Source organism: Larimichthys crocea, chromosome XVII (assembly GCF_000972845.2).
Source record: "Larimichthys crocea isolate SSNF chromosome XVII, L_crocea_2.0, whole genome shotgun sequence".
NCBI classification, from domain to species: domain Eukaryota; kingdom Metazoa; phylum Chordata; class Actinopteri; family Sciaenidae; genus Larimichthys; species Larimichthys crocea.
In genome coordinates this window covers 10,976,905-10,999,983 of record NC_040027.1, presented here as the reverse complement: position 1 = coordinate 10,999,983, position 23,079 = coordinate 10,976,905, and the positions used below count along the sequence as shown (strand labels likewise).

The window sequence follows — 23,079 nt, the reverse complement described above, 5'->3', positions numbered from 1 at the left end:
AGGGCATGCATACGTACCACAGGAGCAAACATACACACACATACACATGCATGCACACACACACACACACACACACACACACTGCAGGAATGTACCAGGATGTGAACACACAGTAAACATCATCTTATCTGTGTCATATGTAGCCTGTAGGGAGAACAAATATCATCAAACAATAAATGTGAGCCACCAGAAACTACTCGGTCATAGCAGACCAGGAGAGAGTGTCGCTTTAAAACCACTTTATAACCGAGAGTCATTTGACTGATCAAGGTTGTTTCATTGCTGATGAATTCAACCTTTGTTTTGTGAAATGACAAGTGTGTCGTTTCTTCTTTAAAAGGTGACACAGACTCACTTTAATCCATCCAACCTTTTCAGTTTAAGAAAATGTTTTGGAAACAGCGTTTGACTTTGGAAATAGTAGTTTGACATTAAAAAACTATTTATTTATCATAATGCTTCAGAACATCTCTGACATTTGGATAATGTTTTTAAAATTGATTCTTTAGTTTTAAAATTTGGATAAGCAGACATAAATGTCATACTCTATACAAGACAGGAGATAAAATACTGTCTGTGCATTTATAAGATTAGTTTCAGGTCACTCTGACAGTCTTAATGTATTTGTGCTATGAATGTGTGTGTGCGCAGGTGAACACAGACTCCACGTCCTCTCTCTGTGTGTGTGTGTGTGTGTGTGTGTGTGTGTGTGTGTGTGTGTCAGCGCGCAGCTCTGCGCCGCTGCTGCGTCTGTGCGCTCCGCTCAGTCTCTGCCTTTTCAAGGAGGAGCGCACCTTGTTCGCCTTCAGTCGAGTACCGGCTCTCCTCCGCGCGTAATGCGGACCTTTCCCTGCACTGGACACCGGAAAAAACAAAAGCCCGATCACATTCATATCGACGGATTGTTTCCAGGGCTGGAAATTTAAGAAGGAAGTGATTTCTTGATTTCTTACTCTTGGACACATTTTTTTACTTTTATTTCTTTTGAAAGTGAACAAACCTTAAACATGTTAATGCACAGTGTGTTCATCCCTGGAGGCTCGTGCTTCATATGTTTGGCCACATCACTTCACTTGGGTCTGTTCCTGCAGCTGGCGGTTTGGAAAACGGTGAGTCCAACCATGGTGATCTGATTATTTTATCTTAGCTTTGACAACCATAAATACAGATGAGTTAAAAGGAATATGACTCATTAAAGCACTGGTAAATTTAATGAATATTACAACCTCAAATATAGCTGTTAAACAATCTGGTCTACTTTTAACATTGAATATTTGGTTCTTATTTATCTCTTTACTCTTTTCTTGTTGCCTATAACCAGGCAACAAGTGTCACTGTCCACTGAGTTTGCACATTTTTCATGTTTGATTTTGTCCCTACATTTTCACTGAGAGGTTGGAGAAGTTCAGTTCGATTTTATGACTGTTATACATTTAATATCAAGCATTTTTAAACATTTTATACTATTTTTATCATTTAGATTACTATATTTTATTGTGTTGGCCAGTTGCTTATCAATTCCACGCAAAAATTAAAGCAATCTGAATATCACACATAACTAATTGCAAGTTAAAAATGATTTTCAGGGTGTAAATGGTCTCACAAACACCAAAAGGTCCAGGTAAGAGGCTGTTTTCTGAAGCTATCGACCCGCTGCCTTGCTGTTATTATATAATTATCTTCATAATTACCTGATGGATGACTAATATCTCCTGCGTGGTGACAAATTCCCAGTGATCACATGGTTTATTATTCATTATTGCCTATTCTGTGTGACTTTTGCCATATCAACTTTTTGATTTTCCCCAACCTTTGATGAATGAAACATTCAAATCAGAGAAAGTTTCAGCTATCACCAGGAGCAGGCAATGATGAAAACACACACCATATACCTCAAATAAATATCAAGTCAATAAAATAAGATCTGGTGGTGTCTCCTGTGGCTCCATTAACACTGGACACCAACTCTGCTGCCTTCGGCTCCAGACAGACAGCAGCAAAGAGAAAGCATTAATATTTTCCTTTATTTTTCTGCATATGCACATACGACTGTTTGAAATTCAAATAACACAGACGATTCAGGGTGGAGAATCTCCCTGTTTTATTCCATTTTATCCTTATTTGAACTGGTGTTTTAATGCCACCATGAAGGCTTCTCCATCAGCCGTGTGCTCACCTGAAGATCCATCAGAGTCTAAATCATGATGGAGGATTTGGTTTTATGACGTGTCTTTCCTGATCCTGAAGGCTGTTAATGATCCTGTGCTGTCCCTTCCTTTATTAGCTGCTTCCTCCAGAGACTCTGCTGCAGTTCTGATTGGTATCAGGACGAAAGACGGTCCTCATCCTCACTACGTTTTCATTATAGATCACTGGTATCGATGACTGCAGGATGGACGTTTAATGCCACGTATTGACCTGCTGGATCAGTGTAATTGCATATAAAGTGATTCAGTATGCACACATCCACATTTACTCAAAGGGATAGTTGAAGTGAGCTTGTATGAGCTATCAATCTATAGTTTGTAGATTTATCTGCAGGTAGCCGGTGGTTGGTGGGTTCATGTTTTTTTCCTTCTTTACGTTGCTGTTTGTGTCAGAAGTTGCAGATCAGACCAAAATCGAACTTCACCTTTAGACGGTGCATGCTTGTGTTTCTCTGTCAGTGCAGCTGTAACTCTGATTCAGGCAGCTAATCTGCTGCGTGATACAGTGCACGGCTGTGCACGCTCATGCGTAGCAATATGGAAGTTTAGTGTCAAAGAAAAAGGATGCCTGACGGCAAAGTAAAGCGATCAAAGTATAGGACACATTTAAATGTAAGTGGACCTTCTTCATGTGGCTAAAATATAGGGTTTTTTTCTGCTTACCTGATGGGGGCTTATGGAGACTGACTCACTTCTGGAGCCAGCCTCAAGTGGCCATTTGAGGAACTGTGGGTTTTTTTGTTGTTTTTTTTGGCTACAGGTTGCTGCTTAATTGTTTACATGAAAACTCAACAGGGCACCTTAAGTAATAACAAGAGAAAAACGTACTTAAAGAATAATCTAAAGTAAAAGTACCCCCTGTGAGGTTTAAAACCGTTTTTATATTGCTGCATTAAAATTACTTGTGCATTGTGTGTGATTGGTGCAGGTAGTGTACTTTTAATACCACAGTTGAGTAGTTTATTCTATAATGATGAATCATCATTTATGTTCTCCCGTTTTGTGTAAAATCTTAATCTGCAACGTTACTTGTAAGTATAGATACATGGAGCGGATAAAATAACAAATGAAATTGTCATATGTGGTAGAATATGTATAGCATGAATTAGAAAGTACCTTACATGTACTGAAATACAGTATTTAGTTACATTCCACTGCTTGCAGAAATGTTACTTACTTAAAAACTGGAGTTCAGAAAAAGGACACTGTTCTGATTTTCAGCAGAAGTCACTTCCAGAGGTTTTTTTTTCTGATGTCCAAAGACTCATTCCTCTCCGTCTCCAGCCTGAGGCAAGTTGTAAAGCCTAAATTTTAATCCTGACCAGTGATGAAAGGTCAAAGTGGCGGAAATGTGCTTTGACGCACCATCAAGCGGAAAGCAGTTAATTGACTTTTGGGGGCGAGTAATGAGTGACAGTCATCCAGCTGCTGGAAACGAAGACAGGAAGGATTCATGCGTCAGGAAATGTAAAGAACGATGACAGATGGTTGGTAGTTGAGGTTCATGTTGTGCAGGTCTGATGCTTCCTTTCTCATCTCCTTCAGCGTAGGATACACTAGTCCATCCTTTACTGAAGGGAAGGAGAAAATTGCTGTCCCACAATTCCTTGCAACAACAACATTTAAAGCAACAATAATAAAAACAATTATCATTTAACAAAATACTTTAACCAGGTCGATTTGTGATGACTTTGCCGCATTTTGTGTGTCTCTCTGGACTTGGAAGATGTTGTGGTGTGCAGTGTTTTTTCGGTGTTTCGAGTGCCAGGTTTTCCTTGGCACATCCCAGTTGTACACTGATCACCTGCTGTAATTTCACCCAGGAATCAGTCAGTGGTGTAATGGGGGCATAAATTAAGAGATGCCCCCCCACTTAAAACCATTTAAAAACTCATTCTAGCACCACTGTTCTGAGGTGATTAATGGAACAGGGTTATGCTACATTACATTATATTTATTTATTTCTCTTCTTGTTAAAAATTCGACCAGATTGACGAACAATTCACCCGCACAGATCCACAAACCTATCTGCAGACATCCAGGTTCAAGAGTTCCAATCCATCAGGTACTTGTTGAGATATTTTAGTGGATATAACTTTTCAAAAATATCTACTATTCCTTTAATGTCGCAAGGCAAGGTGTGAGTAAGAGGAGAGCTCTGATGTATTAGATATACCTGTGTATCATCAGCGTAAAATGAAAAGAAATTGCAAAAGTACTTGACCCGGAGGTAAGACTTAGATTGAAAACATTAAAGGGCCAATAACAGACACACACACACAAATACAGTGGCTGTCTAATGACATCAGGGCCCTTGTGATTACCTGTCCTCATGTGAAATTTTGAATGTAAATGATGGCGGCTCGGTAAAGGTTGGCTGCAGGCGATCGGTGCCCTGCGATAATGACCCAGTTCAGACAGTGATTGAATTTAAATGGCATTGCTGCCACGTAAACTGTTGCCATTTGGATCGAGGGTTACAGTAATTAAAGTGCATGCTCAAATGGCACTCGAGCTCTTCACACACACACACACACAATCTGATTTCATTAATTCTGCATCTATGAAGTTGGGAAAACATCTGCCAGACTCATCATATTTCTTACACCAGATTCTCTGCACATGACTTAACTCATGACTACAATTGCACAATGTGTTGCTTCATAAGACAACATGTCACACTGCTATCTTGCTTGCATGAAGGAGGTTTCTTCTGTAAACCTGCAGGACAGATAAGTGAGGCGGCGCTGCCAGATCGAGTCTTTCGGCTACGCACACACATTTCTTGCTGCTGTAGGTATAAACTATCAGCGATTTAGGAGTTTACGTGCCACCCAGTTAGATTATTTTATTATTATAAATCTTTTTACAGTAGATTGTGTTTAGAGGGCACTGTGGATTTATCAGACAACCTTTAAAATAGAAAATATTTAAGTTAGACCTGCAGGAGGAGCCTTTGTCATCTTTCATGTTGCTCTTACAACTTATCAGTCTGTGTGGGAACGGATTCAGCTGTTTATCAGAAAGCCTGGATTTACTGTAGCTCAACCAGAGAGTCCTCCAAAAAGGGTTGGTTTTAGGCCCTTTTGTAATTACTTTAATGAAACAGTGTGAAAGGGGGAAACTACTGCTCTGCTCTCTGCTCATATATTCTTTATACATCTGGTGTTAACATGCAATCTGTACATGATGACGGTTTCACAGAGGGGGGGCTTGTGAGCACTGCTTGGACTGTAAATCGACTTCACTTGAGAATGTGGGAGCAGCGAGATGACCTTGGCTCCTGTAATGTAGCACTCCTTTTTATACATGCACAGATACAAATGCAGGAGAAGATGGACAGGCTCTCAGAAGCTGCAACATAACTCAGTCTTGATTGTGGACAACACCGGAGGGACAGGCTTCGGTGTTAATCATGCTCAAGAAAGCTCTGGAGCTCGAAACACGTCTCAATAAACACTAAAATATGCACTCTGATGTGAAACAGGTGATGCTGTATGGATGGAAAACAACAAACCGACTGCAAACATTCATTAGCATCTGTATTAGGATAATATCAGGGGAGAGACAGAAGAACAATGTGGAGACAGGAAGCAAACAATGTGGACCTATGGAAAAGAACAAGCCAGGATCCTCTTGACCTACAAATTCAAAGGAGAAAGTGGATTTTGGACACACTCACAGAAAACCTGCAACAAACATCACCTGAAAACCCCTGTAATTGAACTCCTGAGAACAAAGAATAACGTTGCCCAGGAACAGCTACAGAAAAGATGTTATGTCAGTAGCCATTTATCCACTGGGGGTCATGGGGGATCATTGAGTCTTTACAAAATTTCATGGTAAATCATCAAATAGTCACTGAGACATTTCCGTCCAGAAGTGTTGGGCCCAATGACAGACCAGCATTGCCATCCATAGAGCCTTGCATCTTCGTGGACAGCCGGATTTCTGGACGCAGGAAGAAATCGTGAGATCACACGAGGCTTCAAGCTGTGCGCTTTTGTGATGTGACTTTAAGGTTATGTGTGACACAGCGAGAAGTGAATGAGCTCTCAAAAACAACAATGCCAGCTTCTAAAGAGATTATCGCAGATGGTGCAAACATCAGTTACATCAGAACCAGAGAGTATTTCTTCACTGAAAGATTGGAGAGCAGTGCTGAAGGCTTTTCTCAGTGGATCAAAGATATTTTTGCTCTTCTCCCTGACCGACTTACTTACTTGACTTGTTGATCTGATTGGTTGAATCATCCGTGATAGACAGATGGATCATCCAAACAATTTCCAAGGACGACATCCCAAATGAGTTTGGGTAACAAACCATCTGGTGCAGTCAGGTCACCATGGCACTAGTATGTCTAAAAATACACCCATCCAACAATCTGGATGTCTCTGATACAGAAAGGTTAAGTACATACAGTCCATGCAGCAGAGATGTGCCAAGTAGAAGAATTGTAATGCCACTAAGAACGGTAGCAAACAACTAAGACCAGAATCAGAACAGTTAATTGAAACCACGGGTGATACTGCAGCTCAGGAGCGAGGCAACTGGATGAGGTCTTGAAGGGAGAGGAAGTCTTAAGGAGCAAGTGCAAGGACAAGACTGCCTTGAACAATCTGACAGAGGATGATGATGTGCAGCAGGTGGTTACATGACAATCAGGCAGGGCCACTGCTAGCTGATTTGGTGACCTAAGAATAATTGCTTTGTGGTTCTCGCTTGGCCACTCACACCTTATGTACAGCTGTATGCCCCAAGGGAATTACACTACTCTTTTAACATGATGATAATTGGGCCATTTTGGTGCCTCCTCCAGCATGGAGGCCACGCCCAGCAACTCACAACAAAAACAGAGAGACAAGACAGTCAAACATCAGGAAGCAAAAGAAAACATAGGACAGGAAGGAAGCTTAAGGCCTCCATCAAAACACACAGTTGAATATTCAGTGCTCCTCTTTAGTCTCTCGACGACTGGTTCAATGAAGGGAAAGCGCTGTAGACACACACAGATTGACATATAGACAACAACAACCTGACAGCTGTCGGGTAAGACGTCCTGCAACAGGCGCTCTCTCTCGCTCGTGTTAATCCTGGACACTGCAGAGCTGCGAGAGAACGAGGTCAAATGTCGCGCTCACCTGCAGGGTCTCCATCTGGCCAACAAGCAGGTGTTCTGCCTGAGACGGTTCACACATTTTGACCCAATTACACTTACCCAAATCAATTACATGCCTTCTGATCCGTGATAGGGTTTACTTCTCACTTGACATGATTTCACAGAATTAATGTAGCTGCAGGGTGGACATGCTCCTTGAATACTGTCAAGTGAGTTGAGATCCCTGATCTGCTAACACAACGGAAAAGTTAGAATAATAAGTTTCTCACTGTCTGGCCTTGCAAATGGGGAAGTGAAACCCCCCGGCAGAAGGTCTGAGAATGGGGAACGAAGGGACTTTTCATTCATGCCAGTAATGTTAAGCCTTTGGACATTTAAAAAATATATATGAGTATGTGAGTAATGCATAAAGATAAAAATGAGCTAAGCTAAAATGTGATTAATGATGATTCTGTGTTTGAACAAATGTAAAAATTAACTGTTGAAATGAGTGTAACCATAGGAAAAGATTGTGATTATAACTGAAGATTCTGACTACTGGAGATTGTGAAATCATTGCAACAGCTAGTAGCTAAAGAAGAAATCATAACTAAAAAATGCTGAGAGGTTGGGCCAGGAAATCTTGAACAACTGGACCGGAGGGAGAATAAGAGGGAGGGGATAAGTGAAGCAAACAGGAAACATCTGGAGGAACAAACAGAGAGGATGAACTATGACAATCACCACTTAATATGGTTGGAATCCGGCAAGTGACTCTGTAGCCTGATAGGGGGAAAATCCAACAAACAGGGAGTATAAGAGCCACTGCACATCGGGGTTATCCTCGTCAGCCGGCACCCAAGTTCGAGACATCCTGGACGACAGACCACATCGGGAGCATTGAATCTGCGGACTTAGATTCCAAACCACAGAGAAGGAACAGACGAACAGCCCAACATCGCAAGAGAAGAATTCGGTGAACCACAGCTGGCAAGAGGGAGCCGAGGCAAGGAGGATTAACCACCCCAGACGACTCGTAAGACAAAGACAAAGGAAAAGCAGGTATGCCAGAGGCCGCACTGGATGCAGGACCACAGTCGCTGAGACCCGCTGATGAGGAGAAGAATCGTCTTTGTCAGTGACGAGAAGTGGGAACAGACACTCAAAGGAAGGGTGGTTCCCGAAGGTTCTGTGATAGAAGTGGTGCAGGCCGTACATGAAGCGCTAGGCCATGCAGGCGCCATGCCTACACGGAAGGAATTGGAAAAGCAGAAACTCTGGGCTCCAGGAGGCAGAGTCCGCCAAGTCCTCAAGGACTGCAACGTATGTGGTCGATACAATGCAGGACAAAGAGGAAGAAGGGTGGACGGCCTCACCATAAAGAGCACTGTACCCTGGGGATCAGTATGTATGGATGCAGCTGGACCGCTGGGGATTACAGGAAAAAAGGGCGAAAAGTACCTTTTATTGCTGGTGGATTCTATGTCAGGGTACGTACTCGTCAGAGCCGTGAGAAGAATCAATGGCAGCAGTGTGGTCAGCATGCTGGATCAAGTCTGCTCCGATTTGGGAGTGCCCAAAGAACTCCGAACGAGCAATGGGACCCATTTCCGCAACGCCCAAGTGGACCAGTGGTGCCAGAAAAAGGCGGTCCCAGGACTGAGAGTCCCATTCAAAGTTGGACAGAGAGTGTGGATCAAAGCACGCGACCACCCAACGAATACTGCAGTCAAAGCTAAGTAGGAAGTATCAGACATAGTAAAGAAGATCTTAGATAGTAACACAGTGTTACTAAAGGAGCTTAAACCGATTCCAAGCTAGAAGAAAACCAAGAACCAAGAATGGCTACTAACACACAGAACCTACCACCCTACGTCAGGGTAGCCACTATCTATGGGGTGGGGGCCTAAGGAGAACAACCTCAGGACTCTGGGCAGGCAGAGGACTAAGAAAGGATTCCTGTCAGAAGAAAAATAAATCATAGAGTGGAAAGAAGTAAAAAGTACCTGTGTGGTATTCTTAAAACCATCCACCCTGTCCGTCCAATGGGAGGGACCAGGGAGTGAGAAACCAATTAATCCAGACGGAATGAGAAGTGAATTCAAGAATATGCATTATGCACCAGTAAAAGTTACGGATGCTTATGTTGTGGATTATGCCGGATAACCAAGCTACCCAGGCTGATCATCATGACTCAATGGGACCAATACAAATCTTTTTTTTTTTTGCACATGTGAATTTATAAGTCTTCTAAGACCGTTATAGGCCTGTGGGTCTGCAGGTTTCTGTCCTCCTCCTCTTCATGTTCTTCAGAAGACGTGAAACGAAGGCAGAGCAGCCTTGACAGTGGATGTCAGGACTTTAAGAAAGGGAAATCATTGAACTCCCACGTTTAAGCTGTCGGGTGTGTCTGATTACCATGCAGAGGTCCCTCACTGGAGGGGAACCACCGACATCCTTAACAATATGCAGCAAACACGGATCAGATTAAACTCACATGAACATAAAAAACATAAAGATGGACAGATCGACACATCGGATATCCAAACACTGATTAGTGAGTATCAATAGCTATTAAATAATATTGATTTTCTGTGTGTCGGCGTACCCCAAAACAGCAAAGCACAGGTTTCCTCCATCAGTCTACCTTTGTAAGAATCATCAGTCAGATCAATCATCAGTCACATCAATCAAGTATTGAACATCTAACACTTCAGCATTAAGACGATTAAAATTCCAACATTTGGATTGAATGAATTTGCAGATTTCAGCTTGAAGTAGCTCTGTAAAGTCTTCATGGTGGAGACAGTGTGCATCTGGCCACTAGATTTTTGCTGCAGCTTGTACCGATGATTACATTTCAAAGGAATTACTGTCATTTTAAAACATTCGTGTCATCCTAGAGAGTGTACTCGAGGTAATATTGTCGTATAAAGCAATTGTGGTGAATTAATATTGTTCTATCATCTGTCCAGTTGTCTGACTCCTGCAGACTTCTGGTGTCATTGTCGGTGTAATCACTGCCAATGTGGCTCCTTGTTCATTACACCGCTGAGTGTTTTTATGTGTAACTCGACTCTGGTGTTTTCTCTGTCCTTAGACAGAGGCCATACACCCAGACTGTGCCTTGGTGGTTCAGCACATGATGGCTCAAGAAGAATGCAACCAGATCCTCAAAGAGGAGGGGAACAACCACTCCACCAGGGCAGGTCAGTGTGTTTTAATCATGTTGTAGGAACAAATATTCACACAGATACTGACCTAGTGAGGACTACATAGATCCCCCACAAGGTCCTTAAGACTTGGTTTTGAATATAGAGTATGTAATTTATGCCATTAGGGGGTTACTCACATCAAAACAAGAAACAAAGATGTCGTTTGATGATGTTGTAGCGTGGGATCATGGGATATGTTGTCTTTCCTCCACTGCTGATGAAAATCTATCTGACGTGACGACGGAGGAGGTAATGTAAAGTTTTATTCACGTTATGTTTACTCTTCATGTTTGCCGATCTTTCTTTCTCACTCTCTGATGGATCTGACATATCTCATGCATCCTGTGTTTAACCAGAAGTCATAGCAACTAGAAGCAAGTAGGACCTTAAATAAAATGACACACTCTCAACAAAATATATCTACTCGGTCCTCTCTTCTCTAAAATCCTGACTTACTTATAGATTTTAAATGAGAGGGTTTGCTCTGCAGGTTCTTCTTCTCTCCCCACAGCCTCCTCCAAACAAAACAAACCCAAATCGTGTCCCTATGCTCTTTAAATCACAGCCGTCCTGACTTTTACTCTTGGAAAAAAAGGTACTTTCAGCCCTGTTTGAAGCAGCACATTAGAATTAGAAACACTCTCCCTATGGAGGCACTTTCAGAAGCACTCCTGAGTGGGCTTGAGTCATGTCACGATGTAAAATTATAGACATTCACTGAAGTTGACTGAAGTTGACATGTTCTGTGAGTTTGAAGGAAAGTACGGCAAATTATGGATTTTAAAGCACGGCACAGTTTGGATACATCCAGGAGATGCTGATGAAATCTGTCTTGTTTGTTGAGAATGTACATTTATATATTTGACTTTGAATCATTACGGGCTGAAGGGCCACATTTCCTTCCTCCTCCTCATCTTTGGAGGGTGTTAAAGGGAGTGAAAAGCTTCAACGGTAAATGTCAGGACAAAGTCAGAGAGCTCAAATTGATTTCTGTGTGGAGGGTCCTCATTAAATGAACAGGTGACAGCCACTGGCAGTCTGACTCCTCAGAGGATCAAACCTCTCTCAAGATCATACTTATTGGTAGAAACGTACAAAGGGGGCTGTTTTTTTTTTTTTTGTCTTTTTCTGACCGTAGCAGCGTTTTTTCAGTGGTTCTATTTTGACCAGACTACAAAGATTAAAAGGCACCACTATTTTTGTTTTTAATCCTTTAAAGAGGAGGTCATGGTTATAGGTTAAATTTATTAATTAATGACCTCTGCCATGTTCTGCCTCTGGTAACCTTAGTGGTTACATGACGGACAAACATTCAGATCATCATAAGTCAGTATAGCTTCAAGATGATTTTTATTTTCTTATGTAAGAAAGATCACAAGTTATGGTTATAACAACAGAATATGATTGAAGAACTTTCTGTCGACAGAAGCATCGTTCGGGTTGTTGTGAGTCTCATCGTGCTGCAGGTTTTGGATGTGTGGTTTCATAAAGTCTTGTTACATCAGACACATCGAATACAACTCACCTGTTGATTTAATCGCCTTTTTCTTTCTCAGATTTGAACTAATTCTAAATAAACAACACCGGACCGGACAAAGAGCTACGTTTGCTTTAGCCTGGGGAATGTTTTTACTGCCAACATTTACTTTCAGCCAAATAACACTTCTACATGTTTGTAATGTAAATAGTGTAGGTTTATACTCGCATGCGAGGTCAGTTTTGCAGACACCTTAACGTTATGTAACATTTATATAATGCATCATTGTTAAAAGAACCATCTCGAGGTAAACTATAGATGAAACCTGCATGTAGAGCTCAGTGCAGGCTTCCTGTAGCTGATGATTGCTGCTGTTTAATCAAAAGCATAGCCAGCCCATTTGCCCTGTTATCAAATTACCGCCCTTCACTTGGCAGAGCAGCCAAAACAATCAGGGGAACTAATCAGGTGAGGAGATGTCTGGATTAAAGGAAACTGATTGGTCAACCTGGCCAGGTCCTGATTCAGCTCAGGTAGGAGGTGAGCCAACTGAATCAGAGGAGAGTCATCCGTTATCTTCCCCTCAGTGCCTCGGAAGAAAAAAGCCTCAGCCACTCGAACAGCTTGTCCTTCAGGAGGACCGCGCTTCATTTTCCATCTGAGACTCTGTCTGAAAGCATGTCGATTATTACACCCTGAATATGAAATCTCTTTGTTTTGAAGTGTTTTGACTTGTGCGACAGGTCATTCCGGAGAGGTAAGCCCCGCTCTCTCCTCGCTCCGACTCTTCATTCTGAAAAGGTTGATGAAAGCTCGGTGAGACAATCGTCTCGTCGCCCGTGGGGCTGCCTGTGCATGACACAGCTGGTGTCGCTCAGAATTAATTGCATCATTTGTCACCCTTTTTCTTGCGATCCTACCAAAGCAAAGATGTGACAATTAGTATTTGAAGACTGAAGTAGACTGAGGCTCCGGGCCCCCCGGTGGCTTAACCAGTCGACCAAATGCCCAAGCATCAGATCAGTCAATGAAGCTTTATTTGTACAGACTCTGCAAAGGCTCTGCACAAAGATTCCTATTATTATTCTACTGGGAGAACGAATCCCCATTAATAAACACATATATGAGAAAATCAATAATGTTAGCTCATAAGGAGGAGCTGGTGGAGGTGTTGGTCAGAGCATATAACACAATGCAGGGTTCATTTTTTATTTATTTATCAATATTATTATTATTTTATTAAATTAGACAATACATATACACCATAAAATCATCATAATTAAGTCAAGTCATCTCATTAACCGGTCATCTTCAAAAGAAGTCAAGAAGAAGTCAACCAGTTATACCAAACAAAACGAACATCCAAACTAAAAAACAAACAAATATACCAAATACCTACACACACACACACACACACACACACACACACACACACACACACACACACGGTACAGTAGGTGCATGGGCTAAACAAGAGGAGAAAGTTAAATAGATTATCAATAATATAAATAATTATATTGGTTGTAAAATGGTAAAATTGTATAATTGAGTAAATAGGTTCTCATTACTATTATATTTTACACTATTAGTAATTGAACACATTTTAGGAGCTCACACACACATGTATTTTCAATAGTAAAAATTGATTATATTGTATGTAACATTAAAATGAATTGAATAATATAGTACTATATAATAATAATAATAATACAAAAAGTGTATAAAAAAAGAATCATAGTGACCATTATTTAAATGCATTTGTAGCTATCTGATGATTTTATTACCCAAATGTAAGACTCAGGAGAGAGATGAAACAAAGGTCACTGAATCATGTTGGGTGCACACATGAAATAATATGACGTTACAGGACTTTAGGGGCTCCGCTGAAAACGAATGCACGCCAAAAATACATTACAGCAGGGATAAAAATATAGATACAGTCAAAGTAAAATTAATATAATAATAAAATCAAAAGTCAAAACAAGAACAGCATGTTGAGTGTTTGTGAAGCCACTAATGAGCTCAACTCTTATGAATATTTAGTGTTTTGGGGAGAAGTGTTCGGGTCAGATTGTCAGGTCAGGTGGGAAGAAAGCGTATATTAAAGAAGTGAATGTGTACATTTTTCTACTGTAGATTTAATTTCAGAGGAAAATATTGAACATTTCAGTCCTCTTTATCCCTACATGTTTGAGTTTATGTCAGAAAACTGCTTGTTAACATCTCTGCTGGATAAAAACAGGTCTGTGTTTCCACTTGTTGGAGCATGAAAAGCACAGGTGTTGCTAACAACATTAATTACAGCATGCCAGTAAGCCGGCGTGCACAATGCCGGGTCCCTGCAGTAACACACCTGAATGGAATGAAGCCATGATTAATTTTGTTGCTCCCGCCTGAGATTGCCAGTCAACAGGACCACCGTGAGGAAAACATGACCTCTCCAAAGTGTGAAAAAGAGGCTTGTTTTGAACTCAGCTTCCTTTTGACCTCTTCATTCTGTCCTGGCCATTTCTTGATGACCCTGATGAGGATAAGCGGTTACAAAAAATGGATTGATGCATGGATGGATAGATGAGATTAACTTTGTTTTCCCCTCTGCACATGCCAGACTCTGCAAGAATGAAATTACAGACATGTTGAATTTGTGTTTAGTTCTCAGTTGTTGCTCCAACTGGGCAAAAGCAGCGAATAATTTGAATCCTGTGACAAAGTTTTAGATGTGGATCTTGATGAAAATCCCAATCAAGTTTAGTCTCATCACATGGCCGCTTTTCTCTGGATAGCTGAGGACGTTTTGCTGCGAGCACCTGTTTACCTCAGTGTAAGGAAAGACAAAGTTGTTGGTTTCAGTACGAGGTCAAACAGGTGCGTTTAGAGACACGATTCACCTGCAGAAATCCTTCCAGACTAATTCATCAACGGTGGACGAACCCATCAGGTGTGACTAAATGGGGGACGAACAGATGGGTGGGATGAAGAGAGGAGGCAGAGGGCGACGCAGCTCGTGAAAGAGTGATGGAGGAAATTATGAGGAGGACAAAAGACTGCAGATGAAGTAGAGAGTTGTTAGTGTGGTTACATTTGGCTGTAATGGGTAAATAAGTCCGAAACACATCCTCCCCTTTCACTTTGAGCCCTTTTCTCTTTCTTGATTTATCAACAACTGTTCGCTGGAGGTAGAGAGGGCAGCTGTCTCCTCCACTTTGGGTTAATTACCTTCACACCTCAAGTCCCGCAGGAAACACCATCAGAGGAGATTCATGGGAAGTCAGTGACAGAGAGGAAATGAGGAAGTAGTGCAGGAGTGCAGGAGAGAGAAGGGGGGTTAACAGTCTTGTCCATTTTCAAAGGATACTTGTAATTAGCAGCAACCAATCAATTAGAGCAACAACCAGCCTGTGAGAGTATGTGTGAGGATAAGTGTGTGTGTGTGTGTGTGTGTGTCCTCTACATGGCTTTTACGCTCCACCGTTGGCATTTCCACAGATCATTAAACACTTTCTCCCCGTCTCTTTGTGGTCACTCACGGTCGTCATTTTCATAACTAATTACGAAGATCAAATACCAGAGGTGGAAAGTAATAAAGTCAGTTTTATCGCAGAAATGATTGGTCTATGAATTAATCAGCACTGACGTTCATAATGAACTAATAATTAGTCGTTTATCAATTAAAAATGCTACAAATGTGCAGATTTTCTGCTTTTATTTGTTTTATATGACAGTAAATTTATTATCTGGATAATGCTTTTATTTGTTTTATATGACAGTAAATTTATTATCTGGATAAAATAAAGACATTTAAAGACGTCAGACTGGACTGTAGAAAGCTGTAAATATTTGATACTGTTACGGGAATTTTTAAAGAAAAACCCTTAAATAAGGAGGATCGAATTCCCTGCCAGTCTGAGTAAAACATCAATAAAGGGAAGTGCCCTAAGAACATATAATGTAAGAACAAACATTGTATAAGTTTAAAACATCCAACTAGCTGTGTAACCCTAATTTTTATAACAGATACTATAGATTATTATTTGATAGTGACAATAGAGATTCACAGTGAATTTACTCATATACATTGATGTTGAAGATGTTGTTCATTGTTAATAAAAACCTATCCACATTAACCACGTTTATTAAAGTTACCATGACAATGAAGAGACTCCATCCTTTCCTGCGTGTCCAAAGCTTCTAAATGTAGCACACGAAATGTCTTTAAAAGTGAGTAAGATGAGTAAACAACCCCACGTCTGTCGTCACATTCAAAATGTTACCTAACATTTTTTTCTCCAACTGAGCCCCAATGAGAAAAGCGCAGACAAAACCATGAAATTCTGATGTGAAATAACCAAACCAAGTTATGTGCTGATGTTGGATGCCCTTCATTAACAGCGGGAAGCTGGTCTGAGCTCAGCTACGACCAACAGCACGCTGGTTTATCTCTTTGTAACCCCTAAAAGTAAAGCTGACCTGCAGGGCCGATACTATCAAGAGAGACGGACAACCTTTTCTTTTATCGAGGAGTTTGCACAGACATTTTTCCGGTTCTCCAGAGAGGTCAGTCCGTGCTGCAAACGTGATTTCGTTCTGTAAAGGACAGTCTCTGAAAGATTAGGCAGAGTGCAAGCGGTCAAGTGGACCGCCGAGGACAGAACAACTTGCTCAGTAGCACACAGATGTAGGCAGTGTGAGAGGCACGGATGGAGTTGGTCGTACAGTTTGGATTGACGGAGCAGGAGGGAGATTAGATGAGATCCAGGGATGTGCCTGCAGTCTAAGCAGAGCATAAAACAAACTTTATGTTTCCTTAATCTGTCAGTTAAACTACACAAGCGACGTCTCTGGTCAAACTCTTCGTCTTGTTTGAATATCTTCCCGCTGTCAGTTCTTTCTCCTCATCTTCTCTGTTTTCTCCGTCCACCTGTGCTCGTCTTTTATCGCATGACATTGTTTATTAAAGGGTGGATATTGTAGTATACATCCCAGTGGAGCCTTTCCATCTGTGATATTTGTAACAATATTACAGCAGTAGCAAAGTACACAACAAACAGAAGACGAATACTTTATTGAGCCATGAAAACATTGGAAAGTGAAGTGAGGTACCCAGAGGAGGAATAAAATGCTGAGAGATGGCCGTAGAGGAAATACAGGATATATGTTTAGTTTGGCGTTTGGTCAGTTTTATTCTTGTTCCCACGTCACGTCTGCCCCATGGAAATAAAAAGCTCGCTCATAACTTGTCCATGATGTTTATTATAGATCATATGAATGTCAGAGGGGTAAGTCCTTATTTAACTCACATAGGACAAAGTTTAAGGGCTCACTCAGGTTTGAGTTTGAGTCAGTCAGGAAGATAAGCCAATAAGTTAAACATGATTGTAGTGGTGCTGCATTAAACAGACACATGTGTGCAGCTCTAACAAGGCTCCATGTGTTCGTCCTGCCATCCCAAGATGTTTTGCGACCTCAGCAGGATTTTGGCATGATTAGTGCAGAACCGTGAAACCGGGGAACAAACTCTCAGCCAGAGTGTGTTCTAGTCAGGTTTAGGTTATGGTGTGTAAAAGATTGTGGTTTCAGTTAAATGTTAAGAAGCTAAACACGTTGAGCGCTTTAAGTCACTGTGGACTGTTTGAGTATTAAATCAAGAAAAGAATCTTTCCCTGTCCTTCACCAAACACTCAGAGTTGCCTAAAATTCTTAATCTTTGTGTTGCAATAAACTAGATACAGTAAAGAGATTTCCTGATATTTAAAGGATTTTGTGACTTTGCAGATGCATTAATCAACATTTCCTCAGGCGTCATTACATTTCTTGAAGTTTCTGCTGTTGGTTGGGATCTGATGGTCCTCATGCAGCCAACCACCAAGTAAACTTAACTAAACTCTACAAATATAGACACTTTGTAGGGGGCCACCTGCACCTGGTAACAAAATGACTCATCTAGGTTTTAAAAATCTCTGAGTTTGAGAAAAGAACTACAGAGATGTCTTGAAGCAGGATTGCTGACTGTGTAAAATAAAATAGTGTATCTTTGTCACACCGTGGTGAGGTCAAGCTGGGTTTTTGTTATGTCTTGTCATTTCCTGTTTTATTTTGAAAGATAACTCTCCTCTCGTTTCAGGTCACTTGCCCTTCCTCATGTCTTACCAGTCTGATTGTCTTTCCCGCCCTGATTGTTTCCACCTGTTCCCCATTTCCCTCGTGTGTGTGTGTATATATAGTCTGTGTTTCCCCTTGTCCCGTGCCGAAGTGTCTTCGTACTTTCTGTTGTCGCACCCAAGCCTTTCCATTGTCTCCAAGCCTGTTCCACGTTTTTGCTCTGTAAGTTTCACAGCCACAAGTTAAGTATAGATAGGATTTTGTAGCCTGTTTTCGTCCTGCGGGATCGTTTTCTGTTTGATTGCTTCTTTCCTTTTGATAAAGTTTTTTTCATCCTCCGGGATCCTTTTTGTTTCAAGCCAGTTTAAGAAGATTAGGTCATAGATATAGATAGTTCTGTTTCCTCCTCATCTCGAGTGAGTGTTTTTGTTTGATACATTTTATTAGGTTATTCCTTCCCATTTTGGTGAAGCGCTTTTTCTTTCTATTTTAGTGTTCGAGAGTAGCAGATTCTTAGTTAATTAGAGTTCTGGTCAGTGTAGCCATTTTTGTTGTAATTTTTGTAAACCGTGTTCCAGCAGCCTGGAAACAAAAGTTTCTTCCAACCTGCCAATTCTGAGTCTGCCGCTTTGTTCTGGGCCTGACAATCTTTAAGTGATGATGACACCAAATCAAAAGAGTTAATTTTCTGAGCTGCGAGTGAGGCATCATTCATTTCGTGGCTACATGCCTCTGGGACAGTTCTGTTGATGTGCGATGGTGTGCGTCGATTAGACGTTCATGAGGGTGTGAGCGTTATGATGCTGCTGAGGAACATTACATGATAGCCTGTCACATGCACCGCCGATCCTAACAAGATAATGGAGACCCTGGAGAGGTGATTTATTGAAAGCATGAAGAAGAAACAAGGCTTTGTGCTCAGGATACTTACTGTTAACGGGACAAAAGATCCAACCATTAATACCTAATGAGAAGCACCAGTCCATTCGTCCACTCCATCCTCCTGTCAGGGTGTCACGAGCTATGCTTCAATTAGCACCTAATGAAGGACCTGGCTGCTCTCAAACAAAAGCACGGTGTCCTTTTGTGCTGTTACAGTCTGTATGCACAGAGTGGCTTTTCATTACCTGGAGAGCCATTAGGGCATTTACAAAATGGCCTATTTCACGTCATTTTCAATCGATGCCGCAGATGAAAATGTCATCAGCAGTTCGTCGTGATTGCAGAACCAAGACGTGAAGCGAAAAATGTTCCAAAAAGGAGAGGTCAAAGTCACATTTATCCAGCGAGATGTTTGCTTCATCACAGCTTTGGCAGGAAAACCTCCAGCGGCAGCCAGAAGCTGTGTTTCATTATGAATGAGTGTCTCCACGCGCTGCCGTTTTAATTGACACGGGGCCGAGCAGCTTTGATGTATGAGGCGTTGTGGTGGCGGGGAGAGAGAGACGGGCTCCTCATTACCACGCTCCCTTCCCTCCCTCGCCACACCTCGGAGGCTGCAGGGAGAGCTTGTCAGCCACGTGAGGGGAGCAGCAGAGACTAAAGCACGGGCAGAGAGGAGGACAGAAGACGTCACCAAATCAAACGCCCCTTGTTTTTTCTGGCAGACTGGGGGAAATCCCTAAAAACTCGCACCGGATGAACTGATTCATAATTAGATTTGTGAATCAGTAGTTAACATTAGCCTGATTCAGAGGTGTTCGAGGTTAAACAAGTCACTCGCTGACAGAATATTAAGTGCGCCGCATAAAGAGAGAGGAAAAGACCTCTGCGTCATGCTGTCACTTTTCATTTATGTAGCAGTTATTTTCTTAAAGGTCAAGTGTGTCAGGTTGAGATGGATTATAACTATGTTTTCATTAGTGTATAATCACCTTAAATTAAGAATCATTATGTTCTTGTTACCTTAGAATGAACCGTTTATATCTAAAGATGTCGGCAGTCCTCTTCCACGGCTTGTTTCTACAGCAGTGTGTACTCCCATTGCTCTTTACCTGCACTGCGAGCTCATCAGTCAAACTCATAAAGTGTGACGAACGTTGTCTTCTTGTCTCAGGTTGTCCAACGTTGTGGGACGACATTCGTTGCTGGTATCGTGCCGAGGTGGGCCAGGTGGTCAACATCTCGTGTGTCGATGTCTCTCATCTGTTTGCCAATAACCAAGGTAAGTCACCTTAAACTCACCTCTGACGAGCTGTTCACATGTACTGTATTTTGAAGGTTGGTTGGAGTTAGACAAAAGATAAACCAGTGGGTGCATCAGTTTGTCTTATTATATTATATTTTTGTATTTTTTTATACCTCTTTACTCTGTAGATTTCACTTGGTTATGTTTTACTTGGCACTGTTTGAGGTGGTGTAGAGAAATGATTAATAATCCTGCCAGCAGTCATACCCATCCTCTTTTCATCCTCCTGCTTGTATCTGTTGTAGTTCCTCTATTGATGTTGTCGAACAATTCTCTATCTTAAGGCCATGTTGACTTTTGTTTGTAGAAGCAGCTCTGTGTGGAGTAAAGAGTAAAAAACAGAATTAACTTCTGCAGAAAGATGAACTTCTGCTTCTATCTTTCAGTGACCAGCATATATTTAGATATCTCTTAGGACCAGTGAGTAGTTCATGGACATTTTTCTATGTGGGTCACATGGGCTCGTCTCCAGTGTCTAAGCTTGGCTGCAGAGAGAGCTGCTCTCCTGACCCTAACCTCCTCCAGAGCCTTGTCTCATCCAGCTGGCTGGTCTAAAGAAATAAAAATATGCTTCGAATCTCTCACGTATCATCTAATGGCAGACAGACAGATACAGATGCGACCGAGATGCTTGATAAATGAGTTTCAGGACATTTGGGAGACGGACAGTGACAGAAAAAGCTGTGTGTTGTCACAAACACACACACTGGAAATGCAGAGGAGTGGAAAAAGTTTATTCATTTAGCCAAACATAAAACTAATGGTCTTATCACCTGTAGAACAAATGATTATCCACACAAAAGCATGTACAAAGTGTTCACTAAAATATTTATCATACAGAATAGCAGAGCTCCAAAGGGGAGAGATAAAACATTTTTTGGAGGGCAAACATTTAATGAAAGATTCTCTTTTATCGAGTGATGAAGCCATTATGGCATCAAGGATGGATATAAACAACAAGAAATAATCTTTTTTTTAAAAGCGATGAAGGATGATTCTGTATAGAGTTTTTTTTTTAGATGCCACAGTATTTTAGGGTTAGTTTTAGAACAGTGGATCCACCACTTTTGTCCAGATTGGAGTGCTATTAAATTCGGCACAGACATATTTATAGTTCAGGGTTGAATTCAGGGCCATTATCTCTCAGGCAGCATCTGTAGACTGCACTCTTACCTTTTCTTTGGCCTTGCTGGAAACACAGTGGATGAAGTCCAGACTCTTCCAGTCTGTCAGTCAGTGTTTCTGAATTACTTTCACAGTAAATATCTAACTGAATTACAGTAAAGTCACTGTAAATGCAATTTCCCAGTTTGGGAATAATAAAGTATTTCTAATCTAATCTTTAAAAAATTAAAGTTCACTCTCCGGCAACTCTGCTGCCAGAAGTGATTTCCTACAGTAAATAATACCTAAAATACAGTAAAGCACTATTTTCTTTACAGTGACGTGATTTTTACTGTAAATAAATACATTATTAAAATACTGTTTGTTTGTTTTTTACAGTAAGTTACATGCAAATTAATTACTGTGATTTCTTTTACAGTTACATAATCTTACTCGTCAATGGCAGCCAGTTAATTACTGTGATTTTTTTAAAAAAGAAGTTACTTGTCAATGGATGCCAGTTAATTACTGTGATTTTTTTTTTTACAGTTACATGATGGTACTTGTCAATGGCTGCAGCTAAGTTACTGTAATTTTTACAGTAGGTTACTTGTCAATGGCTCCAGTTAATCACTGTAACAGTAACAGTTTTACAGTGTGGGGTTGAATGTTGAAGCCAGTATTGGCCAGGCTGTAGCATCTACGAACTACATTCTTAACCTTTTTCTGTAAGCAGCCAGAGTTGAGGCCTTGTTGAAACACTGTGGATGAAGTCCAGAGACTCTTCCAGTCAGTGCTGCTGAACTACTTTTCACAGAGGAGTCCCCAGCAGCAGAGAGCAGGTACAGTATGTGGGATGCCGAGTGCAGAAATGATGCGCTTGACTGATTTCCAGCAGAATCAAAGACACGAGTATAAAGCAGAGAAGAAGAACACAGCAGCTCTGCAGCGAAAGTTAAGCACATACTTTGTGTCGAGGGATCAGGAGGCGGAGGTTGCTGTTGATGACCTCATAACTTAGTGTTAGTGGGTTCCAGCACCCCGCTAGATTTCCTCCTCCACAGACACCCGATTAAGTCGAGAGCTATCGCTGCGCGGATAGATCAAGCTCCAACGGGAGGCTGCATGCAGAGAAAATAATGAATTGGAAAATCAAAGAGTTCACTGTAAGAGCCAAGAGCATGAGGAAGGAATTGGCGCTGCTTGTTAAGCATGGTGGTGTGAGCACTAGTGCCCTCCCCAGAGCCTCAGCCTTCAACCTCCACTCACATCCAACCATTCACCCACCGACGCCACAGGCCTGCAGGCTCCACACAGCACCTTACACTGAGGCTAATGCAGATGGATATCGGTAGAAACCACCCACGACTCAAACCCCCACACTCTACTCGGCTCTGTGCCGAGGAGCCGGACGGGCATATTCACATCATGAGATCTGTTTATCTCACTGTAAACTTTTTAATCCTCCTTCTTCGAAACACGGATTCACGCTGCAAAGATGATGACCTTGTGTGCGTCATGACCGTCGTACAAGCTTGCAGAGTGAGCTCTGTCATTCTAACTGCAGGCCATGGTGGGAGAACACGGCTGCAAGTTCGCCTTATTTAAATTTATCCTTCACCTGATTGGACTACTGTCAGTGCTACCTCCGCTTTTAGTTTAGTAAAGTTAACAAGTACCTAAATCTCACA

At 41.4% G+C, this 23,079-nt stretch overlaps 1 protein-coding gene across 1 annotated transcript in view; it reads left to right on the top strand.

Moving 5' to 3' along the window:
* The first annotated feature begins 817 nt into the window (after positions 1-817).
* The window catches only part of ghrhrb (growth hormone releasing hormone receptor b), a 36,394-nt gene continuing 14,132 nt past the window's right edge, over positions 818-23,079 (top strand). Inside the window, exons 1-3 of the mRNA XM_019273558.2 lie at positions 818-1,109; positions 10,406-10,514; positions 20,153-20,260. Of these exons, the coding sequence (XP_019129103.2) occupies positions 1,008-1,109; positions 10,406-10,514; positions 20,153-20,260 (319 nt within the window). The 5' untranslated portion in view covers positions 818-1,007. The remainder of the gene's footprint in view (positions 1,110-10,405; positions 10,515-20,152; positions 20,261-23,079) is intronic.